The following is a 10,893-nucleotide window of genomic DNA, read 5'->3' on the forward strand; positions in this document are numbered from 1 at the left end:
AAGAAGTGCGCCTCTGAGGTGCACAACTTTGTCAAGGTCGAAACTTCCCTCTAGGGGAAATTCTAATTTTGGGTCATCTCTGGTATACCAATTCCATTTTTTTAGAAACTTGCAAGTGAAAGGGCTATCGTTTGTGTACATGTAGTACAACGGTGTGCCTTTTGGCGGGACGGTGATTACCTTAGATTCACCGGCCCCCATTTTTCTAATCTTCCTGGAGGATAACCGGCCTCCAGTCCCCGGACCACTTTCACTCAGGTCACTCACACAGAGAAGGTTTAGTTAAGGTGTCCACGACTGTCCTTACAGCCAAGCACCTTTCAGCAAAGAGCGTCGGCTAGTCTCAGAGAGAACGACGCCGCTTACTCTGTTACTTCAGGCCAGGTGATCAGATCAGTCAGTGTGTCATTCAGACCACCTTCAGGCGGGGATCAGAGAAAGAGGAGAAAAGAGAGTGTGGGAAACAGATAGTCCGAAGACGGGAAAAGGATAGGGTGACACACTCCTAGACCCAGGTAGGCCCCTCGCCGGTCATGCCATGCAGAGGGAACCCGCCTTGGTCAGGGCACTCATTGAGCTGCCCTACTGCTGGAGTCACAGGGCTTCCATTAGAAACATCTCTGGTTACGAGCCACCAGACTTCGCAGAGACTTCCGAGAGCCTTCCTGTGACTCACACTCACACCAGTCTACCGACCTTCACTTTCACACTGGCACACAAAACAGAGACTTGTACAGTAGCCATGCATGTGGCTCTTCCCGGGGAAACCAGAACTAGAAGGACGTCCAGCATGTTGTCACGGAATGTGGGGGACACAAGACCCTGCACCTCTGGCTTCCTGCGATTCACCATGACTCTCAGCCAGCCAGTAAAGCAGAAGGTTTATTTAGGTGACAGGAATACAGTCCAAGACAGGTCTTGCAGGCACAGACAACAGGACCCTCCCCCAATTAGGTGCATCTTGGGGTCCCAGGGCACCACAGCCCCCTTGGGAGGTCAGAGTCCTGTCTGCCTCCCAGCCATTCCACTAGCTAGCTCTGACCTCTCTCTCCAGCCTTTGTTCAGTTTTCCTGGGCAAAGGTGTCACCTGACCTCTAACCACTTCCTGGGTTCTCAGGTTACATGCTCAGATATCATCCCTCGACCAGTCTCCCATCCCCCAATGCAGACCGTCTTAGTCACACTCCCCTGTCAGCATTCAAAGACCACAGTAAGAACAGTCCCAGTTCCTCACATCTCTCCCCACTTCAAGACCGAACTGAGCGGGGTCACTTTAGCCAGTGACCTGAGGAAGTTCGAACCTACCCACGTTCAAATGGATGCTCGAACATCCCTCCCATTCCTTGGTGAGAATTACACCAGGCCCTTCCAGTTTCACCCCCCCCCTTAGGTTGGGAGTGCTCGATGACACTAGTAGTTCGCCTGTGGGAAGGCTTATGTGGCCCGTGCCCTTTTCCCACCCCAATACCCCTGGGGTACAAACTGGGTTGAGGTCTTCTCCCAGCATTCCAGTCTGGAGGTCGGTGATTTGGGCTGTCTTGGTTCAAAGCCCCCCTTTTGACCATGGCCACCCTCTGGAAAGGCTCCCCTATGCTGGGCAATGGTCCTAAAGCCGTTTTGTGGCGATGATGTGGCGATTGTCCCCCAGGGCCTGTCCCACGCTCACCCGGTGGATTGGGTACGGGTGCTCTGGACCTGGGGCCCCGCCTCCCCCTGCTGGCCTGGCCTGGCGGTCCCCTCCCCCGGCACAGCCCTCTCGACTGCAGCCCCTGGGCCCGGCAGTGCCCCCTCTCGGTGGGCTTCCACCCAGTTAACACCCCGCGGGTTCTGCTTGGCTGCCATTTCCTTCATCTTCAGACACTGTGCCACCTTGTGCCCCTTTTGGCCACAGTAATTACACCTCATGTCCCTCAAGATCCACGAGGGGGGTCGCCCCGCCCCGGCAATCCCGGGCACCCCTGAGTTGGGCTTCCAGGAGTCCCACCTTTGAGAGGGCTCAGGGTGACTCCCCTTATGAGTCCCTGATGTGGGTGTCCCCCCTACCCCTGATCTACTGTCCACGAACTCATCTGCCAGCGCCCCTGCACTGCGCAGATCTTTGGGCTTCCGGTCCACTAGGACCATCTTAAGGTCCATAGGGCAGATGTCATACAGCTGCTCCAACCCCACCAGGTTATACACATCCTCTGCGGTAGTGGCCCCTGCGCCCTTCCCCCACTTGCAGAGATATTCCCCCAGCAAGTTGGTGACCTCCTTGTAAGAGACACCTGAGGCCTTGCGCACACCCCGGAATCGTTTCCTGTACGCCTCGGGGGTCAGTTCAAACTTCAGCAGCAAGCCTGTTTGAACAGATCGTAGTCTCCCGTCTCAACACCATCCATTTGGCTGAACGCCTGTATGGCTTAGGGACCCAGCAGGGGGGTCAGACACCGAAGCCTGTCTGCGGGTCAATCTGGTTCAGTTCACAAGCCTTCTCAAAGGCTGTGAGGTAGGCATCAATATCCCCCCGCCTCCTTGAACTGGGGCAGCAATTTGGTGTCTGGATTCCCCCATCACTGGCGTCTCGGGGCCCTTCCCCACTTACCCCGCGGCAGGCCCTCTTGGCCCGCCTCTCGTCCATCTCCAACTCGTGCTTCCGCTGTTCTACACGGTCCGCTCGTTCTCTCTCTCTGTCCACCAGCCTCCGATCCTCTAGCTCCAGCTCCTTTGCTTTCAGCTCCAATCTCCGCAGCTCCTCTAGGGAGGAATCTGACTGGGGTCTCCCCTGTACTGACTGGGGAGTCAAGGTCTGACCCACACCCAATCACTACACAGACTGCCCCCACGGCTACTCCCCGGCTCTCCAGGCACCCCAAGAGACCCCCTGGGGTCTGGAGCCTGCACCTCAGACGGGTCATTCTCTACAAGCTGAGCAATCAGCCGCTCCTTAGTGAGCCTCCCCACGCTCAGCCCCCTCTCCCTGCACAGACGCGCCAGGTCGCTCTTACGGAGCTGGTGATAGGCCATTTCAAGGCTGGTTCCTTTCCATACCCTCGTTCTACCGCTGACCGCCACTCACTGCAAAGCACCTGTGCCCGCAGCCAAACGTCTACAGGGTGCATCCACGAAATATTCCACTTCTGACACCACATTGTCACTGACTCACAGATCGTGCCCACTCTTGGCCCCGTGCGGTCCGTGGGGGGTGCCCCTTTTAGTGAGACAGCCCTTCTCGGGGGGTCCACTCTCTCTCGGGGTCAGGCCCCTCCACCTCCTGGATCCGCACCTCTCTGAGCCTTACCACGTCTGTCTCTGCCATGGGCCCCCTCAGGGAGTCCACGCGCTCTGGACACCCGGGGCCTCCACCCCTGAAGGGGTTGATGCAACCCTGTTCTCTGGACCAGAGTGACTCTCAGCCAGCATGAAACAGGAGGGTTTATTGAGAGTTGAACACAGCACAGGAAACTCTCTGACCCTCAGGCCTGGCCTCCCTCAGCCCAGCACATCCAGTCTCCCCTGCATCCAGGTGGGCCCTGCCTGCTCCCCCTCTCCAGCCCAAAGCCCCCTCTGCTCGCAGCTGGGCATCTGAGATCACTGGCCCCAGGCCCGGCCTCTGTCCATTGTCTTCTCTCCAGGTAAACAGGGTTGTAAACCGGGGCCTCCTCTCCCCTCTTCTGTCCTCTGGCTGGAACTGGCTGGTTAGGTCACTGGGTCCTCACTCTGCAGCCCATTGTCCGCCCACTGCCAGAATGGGCTGCGTCTCCTCAGCTGGGCCTCTGGGTCACCAGGTCGCCAGGTCACCGGTCGCTGGGGTCTCCATCCTCCAGACCATCGGCTGGATCCCCACGTCCTCTCTCCGGTCCTCTGCAAAACACACTCCCTCCTCTCCCCTCACCTCATTAAACCAGTAACACCCAGGGAAACTGAGTCCCACACCCTCTGCATGCAAACCATTGAAACTCCACAGAAAACAAGAAACCCCCGACTTCGTCACAGACACCATCACACTGCACTACATGAACATGCAGCTGTTCAGGCTGCTTCCCCACTCTGAACTTTAGGGTACAAATTTGGGGGCCTGCATGAAAACTTCTAAGCTTAACCACCAGCTTAGATGTGTTCCGCTGCCACCACTCCCAATGTGCTAATTCCCTTCCCTGGGAAGCCTTGAGAAACTCTTCACCAATTCCCTGGTGAATACAGATCCAAACCCCTTGGATCTTAAAATAAGGAGAAATTAACCATCCCCCTCCTTCCTCCCACCAACTCCTGGTGGATCAAGATCCAACCCCCTTGGATCTAAAAACAAGGAAAAATCAATCAGGTTCTTAAAAAGAAGGCTTTTAATTAAAGAAAAAAGGTAAACATCATCTCTGTAAAATCAGTATGGAAAATAACTTTACAGGGTAATCAAACTTAAAGAGCTCAGAGGACCCCCCTCTAGCCTCAGGTTCAAAGTACAGCAAACAGAGATAAACACTCTAGTAAAAAGGTACATTTACAAGTTGAGAAAACAAAGTAAAACTAACACGCCTTGCCTGGCTGTTTACTTACAAGTTTTGAAATAGGAGAGACTTGTTTAGAAAGATGTGGAGAACCTGGATTGATGTCTGGTCCCTCTCAGTCCCAAGAGTGAATGACTTCCAAAATAAAGAGCACAAACACAAGCCTTCCCCCCCCCCCCCACCAAGATTTGAAAGTATCTTGTCCCCTATTGGTCCTTTGGGTCAGATGCCAGCCAGGTTACCTGAGCTTTTTAACCCTTTACAGGGAAAAGGATTTTGGAGTCTCTGGCCAGGAGGGATTTTATAGTACCGTACACAGGATAGCTGTTACCCTTCCCTTTATAGTTATGACAGTGGCTCGTGAATGGCCCATGCTCATTGTACACAGGACATTTACAACAGTAGAGTTATAGGACTGGAAGGGACCTCAGGAGGTCTTCTAGTCCAGTCCCTTGCACTCGTGGCAGGACTAAGTATTATCTAGACCCTTCCTGACAGGCGTTTGTCTAACCTGCTCTTAAAAATCTCCAGTGACAGTGATTCCAGAACCTCCCTAGGTAATTTATTCCAGTGCTTAACCACCCTGACAGTTAGGAAGTTTTTCCTAATATCCAACCTAAACTTCCCTTGCTGCAATTTTAGCCTATTGCTGCTTGTCCTATCCTCAGAGGTTAAGAAGAACAATTTTTCTCTCTCCTCCTTGTAACAACCTTTTATGTACCTTAAATGTTAGCATGTCCCCTCTCAGCCTTCTCTTATCCAGATTAAACAAGCCCAATTTTTTTGAATCTTCCCTCACAGCCGGGCTAGATGGGAGACCCCAGGACAGCGGGTGCTCTGCGGAGGCTGAGCTGGCATAGAGCTCTGGGTGTGTGTGTGGGGGGCACAGTGCGTTGCAGGGGAGAGCCCCTGGGAGCCGGGGGCAGATGGCAGCCCCCAGGGGCAGGGGGAGGAGTAGAGCTTTGCTGTGCATTTGCCCCCCGGTTATTTGCCTAGAGGCTCAGTGGCGAGACCTGCCCCCACAGGCTGGGGGTGTGGCACAAAGAGGAGCCCATGGCCCGATTGCAATGCAGGCAGAAGCTTTATTGAAAGGCAAGTTCCCGGGCGGGTGTCACAGCTGGGGGCAGCCCCTCCTGCCGGGGCTCCGGGCGCAGCAGGGGCTCCGCTCTGCCCTGGCTCATGCGCCAGCTGAGGAGGAGAGAGAGGCCAGTGAGGGACACAGACAGACTCAGTGCAGGGAATGGGGGAGCCTGACCCAGGCCGGACAGACAGAGGGGCCATTAGGGGATGCCCCTCTCCCAAGAGCCCAGCCGATCTCTGGGGCCTCGGGTGACCCTCCCCCCGGCTACGTTTGACCCACCCAGGGGTACAGCACCTTACTCTAGGGCTCCCTGGGCTGGGGGGAGGAGAGGTGGGCAGAGCATCTCCTGCACCCCCAGGAACTGGCTCAGCTGCCCCAGCACCGGGGCAGGTTGTGGGGCCAGGCAGGCCTCGGCCTTCTGGGGCCGGGGGAGGACCAGCCAGCAATAGGATCCGGAGGGGCCACAGCTCTTCACTGCCCAGGGTGCCCAGCTGGCCTGGGGAGAAAGCATCTGGTCTGGGACTGGACTCCGTGGCCATGGCAGGTTGGGGAAGCTTTGCCCTGCCACTGCTAGGCCTGGACCTGCCTTGGGGGCCCTTGGTCCCTATCCAGGGGCACAGAAATCCCCAAACTTGATCCCAGATCGGCCAGGGCTTCCCAGCATCAGTGTCACTCTCTGCCCCTCATCTTTGGCCCAGCCCGTTCCCCCGGCCCTGCCCTCATCTGGTCCCAGGGTATCCGCTGGGCTCTCTGCAGCCGGGGCCCGGTGCGGGCCAGGAACCTTCCACCCTGGAGACCACAGAGAATAAGGATGTTATTTCAGCCAGGGCCCAGTCCCCCAGCTGCTCACAGCCAGGACCACAGACCCTGTGTCCCCGCGCAGGGATCGAACCTGGGGCCGCCAGCACCCAGCCACTCGCACCTGAGATAAGAGTGCATCTCTCTCCGGGCACACCAAGCAGCTGGCTGGTGTAGTGACAGGGGCTGGCCACTAGAGAGTGAAATGCACTGGGCCAGTGGTGCCCATGGGGTCGGGCGCGAGGGGGCTGGGGCCCAGGGAGAGGTTGTGGGAGCTGGTGCACAGAGCTGCGGGCGGGAGACAGAAAATTCTGCAGAGATGGGCTGAGCCCCCTTCCTCCTGGCTGCAGCTGGCAGAGCCCTGGCCCCACACACCCCTCACAAGAGGGCTGGGAATCCAATGCGGTCTGTGCCTCCCCAGAGGGGGCACATGGCGGCTGCGAGTGGAGAGCCCGGAGCGGGGCCCGCGGGTCAGACCGGGGGGTGCTCTGTGCTGACACTCCCCTGGAAGGAGACTGGCTGCGGGGGGAATGGGGACTGGGCCCAGACAGACACCTGGAGATCCTCCTATAGGGTGGGTGCGCTGAGCCCCGTTAGCTCCCCCAGTCCCCCGATCCCGGTGGGGGAGAGGGGGTAGCACTTTCCTTCGGTGGGGAGGGGGAGGGGGACACTGCACGTCCACAGCTGCCACTCTTGTGAAATCGCTTTTCTCCGGAGCGGCTCCTTTGATGCGGGCGGCGCTGCCCAGCCCTGAACGCTCCCTGGTCTCAAGTGTCCTCGCGGGGCCGGAGATGGTTTGTGGGAACAGACGAGGACCCTTCACGGCTCGAGGTGGGGCTTGGGAAAGCCCGGGGGAAGAACGGGGGAGGGTGGTCAGGCAGCCATGGGAGGGGGGCCGTGAGGGTGACGGCTCAGAGCACTGGACTCGAGTCAGTGAGAAGGGGCCCCAGGTGGTGACTCCCCTCCCCAGTGCTTGTGGGGGCTGGATCAGGGGCTGGGCCTGATCCCTAAAGGGCTTGAACCATCTTGAGCCTGGGGGGAAGCTGGCATCCCCTGGGAGAGACAGGGGGACGTGTCGTGTTTCCTGCCCGAGGTTCCCCCGTCAGCCTCCCCTCCTGCAGCTCCTGGAGTGGCCGCCCCCTGGGAGCTAGCTGCTGGGGGGCGGGGGCGGAGCTGTGCTGCAGGTCTGTGGGAGCATGCAGCCAGGTGGGTGCAGCACCCCCCAGCCTGACTAGATCTCCCAGGGTCCCTCGCCCGAGGCTGCTGAGCACAGACAGACCCTTGGGCTCCCTCTGGTGATTCGGGGCTGGGCACCATCCCTGGAGGGTGGGCCTGGCATTTCCTGGGAAAGGGTGGGAGGCTGCGGGGGAGACCCCTGCTCTGCCCTCCTGGAGTCAGGGACCCCACAGAGCCAGCCCAGTGCCCAGCTCCCAGCGCGCTGGCCCGAGCTCCCCAGGGATCTGCCCAGCCGGGCGCAGTGTGCCTCACCTGGGTGGCCCTGGCTCTCGCACATGCCAATGTTGATGCAGATCTCATGGGGCTCCAGGTCCTGGGCCAGCCCAGCCTCGATGGGCTTCACGTACTGATCCACCACCTCGTGGCACTGGTCGGACCAGTAGTAGAAGACGGTGGAGCAGATCTTCTTAATGGCCTTTCCCACGCCTCTCTGGGGGATGGCAGGGGAGCGTTGGGCAGGCACTGGCTGGGGCCTGGGGCCCACCCATCCTCGCACATTCCCACCCGCCCTCGCACACTCCCATCCACCCTTGCACACTCCAGCAGATATACCCACCCACCCCTGCACACTTCCACCTGCCATTGCACACTCCCTAAGACATACCCAGCCACCTCTGTACACTTCCACCCGCCCTCGCACACTCCCTCAGACATACCCGCCTGCCCTTGCACTCTCCCTTGCACATGTTCACCCCCCATGACACCTGGCACCTGCCCTGCCACTCTCACAGGCTTCCTTGCACATGCCCACCCTAGCATGCTCACTCTTAGGCCCATCTCCTTGGCACAAGCACTCTATCCCCCTTGTACACTCACTGCCCGGTGAGGGGTCCTTACTGGGTCGTGCATGTTGGGCACCATTGCCTTCAGCCCATTGATGACCATCCTGCACATCCAGCATATCACCAGGGGGTGCCGCTCGTCAGCGCCCTGTGCCGGGACACAGCAGCCAGGATAGTGCCTCCCAACACATCCTGCCAACCCGTACAAAGGGGCGGCCTTCCCGGGTGTGTGGGGTCCTGGGGCAGTGGGGGTTTTGGCTCTGGAGCTGGCAGGGGGTGAATCAGGGCCCCCCTGGGGTGTACCATGGCCCCCGCTAAGGGCAGGAGCCTGCGCTGGGGTCTCGGAGGGATGGGAATAAGCCCCCAGGTGCCCACCGGTCCCACTCCAAAATCCACACCAGCCAAGAGGAACTGAAGACCCCGCACCCAGCCCCCTGGAGGCACCAGCGCGCTCACCTCAGGCAGCTCGTCCCAGCCGTACACCAGGCAAAACTTCAGTTGGCCGCACTGGGCTGCTGTGGCCACGTCCCGGCACCAAAACTCGGGGCCCTTCAGGCATTCGGGGGGCTCACCTGGCAGGGCCAGGGCTGGAAGGGGAGAGAACTGGCAGAATGAAGGGCCCCCCCAGCTCTGCTGATGCCCTGACCCACAGCCTCCTGCTAGTGCAGCCCTGGACTCCTCCCCAGCTCTGCTGGTGCCCCTCACTCCCGACCCACAGCCCCCTGCTAGCCCAGCCCTAGACTCCCCCCCAGCTCTGCCTGTCCCCCTCACTCTCGACCTGCAGCCCCTGCTAGCCCAGCCCTAGACTCCCCCCCAGCTCTGCCTGTCCCCCTCACTCTCAACCTGCAGCCCCTGCTAGCCCAGCCCTGGACTCCCCTCATAGGTCTGTTGGTGCCCTTCACTCCAAACCCGCAGCCCCCCAACTCTTTACACAAGGGGAGCTGGAAATAGGGAAAAGAGACACAAGGGGGGACCGCAGTGGGAGGCTGGAGTGAATGGGGGGGCAAGGACCCCGGAGGGGAGGGACAACAGAGGGGAGTAGCAGGAGGGGGTGATGGAGACTGGGATGATAGAAGCAGAGGGGGCGCTGACGGGAGCTAGCGGACGAGGGGGTGTGGTGGGGACCCAGCCTGGGTGCTCGGGGCTAATGGTTTGTCCTCACCCCTCTGCCCCATCTCAGGTTGGGGGTCTCGGGGCCTCCTCCCTGGACACCTGGGTTCATCTCCCATCCCTTAGGAATTGTTTACCCTCCAAGCCCCACCCCCGGCTCATACCAGTCGCCCCCGGAAGCAGGGAGAGGAGCAGCAGCACCGCGATCATCTTGCCCCGCAGGTAGCCGCGTCGCATCACATCGTCCCTTCGCTCCCTGGCCCTATATCCCCTGAGGGGAGCGGCCACGCCCCGTTCCTGGGCCCCAGGAGCCAATACGAGGTGCTGTGGGGAGCTCCCCCCGCCACGGTGCAGGGGGTGGGGCAGGTTTGGTTTCTTCAGCAGGGCCAGCAAAAGCAATTGACGTGGGCCCCAAACACTTCCTGCCCCCCCAGGAAACCTCAGTGTCCACAAGCGGCCCAGGCTGCAGCAGCTCAGGGTCTCTGCCCCTCCCTCTGCAAGGCCTCCCATGTGGTCCCTTCAACCTACCCACTGTCCTGCTGCTGGCCGGGGTGCCGGGGTACATGGGGCAGGATCTCTGGGGCGGGGGGGTGTATCGGCCTCGAGGGTCCTGCTGCAGGGGTGTTGGGAGCTCTGGATCGTGGAGGGGAGGGAGGTTCCCAGAGGATCCCCCGCCCGTCGCTGTGCAGGGCTCTATATTTGCCCTGCTCCCAGGTGCCAGCACTCGGCAGGGACTGGGGAGTGGCTGGGGCACCCTGCACTGCGGCTGATCTCTGCCCTCCGGGGCCCAGAGAGGGCGGATTAGGGGCATGGGTGGGGCGCCTGTGCAGGGCCTATCCATTGCCCCCCAAGACTCATGGGGGCTCTGTGTGCATAGACATAGGGCCGCCCTGTGGCCTGCATGTGGAATCTAAAGGGGTCCGTGAGTGCTCGCCACCCTCTGCCCCATAAAGACAGGACCCCTCCTACCCAGGTGTTGGGGGCTGCCTGGAACGGATGGGACACAGAGCTGCCCTCGGATGGAGGTTAGTGCTGGGTGGGCCGCTCACACACCCAGGCACTAGCGCCAGGGTCCCTCGCATCTATCCCCTGCCTCTGGGTGTCCTGACACACCCGGGCACTAGCCACAGGGTCACTCACAACAGCTGCCGCAGTACCAGGTTCCCTAGTGGGACAGGCTCTGTACTCAGCACTTGTGTCTGGGATGACCTCAGCAACCCTTGTTAGCAACCTGACCCTGATTTGCGAGATTAGTGATACTTTTCTAAACCTGACTTTTATAATCAAGGTTAAGTTAGATTTAGTATTATCATTATCATTATCATTGATTTGCTTGTTTCACTCCCCTCTGGTTATTACCTGGCAATAAATAACTTTCATGATTAAGCTGGTTGCCTCTATC

At 59.5% G+C, this 10,893-nt stretch overlaps 1 protein-coding gene across 1 annotated transcript; it reads right to left on the minus strand.

Moving 5' to 3' along the window:
• Positions 1–362: 362 nt before the first annotated feature.
• LOC135977164 (uncharacterized) lies at positions 363–9,754 on the minus strand. The gene is made up of 8 exons (XM_065576446.1): positions 9,656–9,754; positions 8,838–8,968; positions 8,437–8,529; positions 7,852–8,029; positions 6,239–6,354; positions 2,585–2,773; positions 2,055–2,325; positions 363–418 (listed from the first exon to the last, which is right to left on the minus strand). The coding sequence occupies exons 1-8, from the start codon at positions 9,726–9,728 to the stop codon at positions 363–365; spliced, it is 1,107 nt and encodes a 368-aa protein (XP_065432518.1). The 5' UTR covers positions 9,729–9,754.
• Positions 9,755–10,893: the final 1,139 nt, after the last annotated feature.

The sequence above is a fragment of the Chrysemys picta genome, chromosome 22, assembly GCF_011386835.1.
Source record: "Chrysemys picta bellii isolate R12L10 chromosome 22, ASM1138683v2, whole genome shotgun sequence".
In the NCBI taxonomy this organism is placed as follows: Eukaryota; Metazoa; Chordata; order Testudines; family Emydidae; genus Chrysemys; species Chrysemys picta.

Coding starts and splice junctions, on each gene's coding strand:
- LOC135977164 (XM_065576446.1), bottom strand. CDS start 9,728: ATGCGACGCGGCTACCTGCGGGGCAAGATGATCGCGGTGCTGCTGCTC. Junction 8,530..8,837: donor GCTGGGACGAGCTGCCTGAG/GTGAGCGCGCTG, acceptor GTCCCGGCACAG/GGCGCTGACGAGCGGCACCC. Junction 6,355..7,851: donor CGAGAGCCAGGGCCACCCAG/GTGAGGCACACT, acceptor TGTGGTCTCCAG/GGTGGAAGGTTCCTGGCCCG.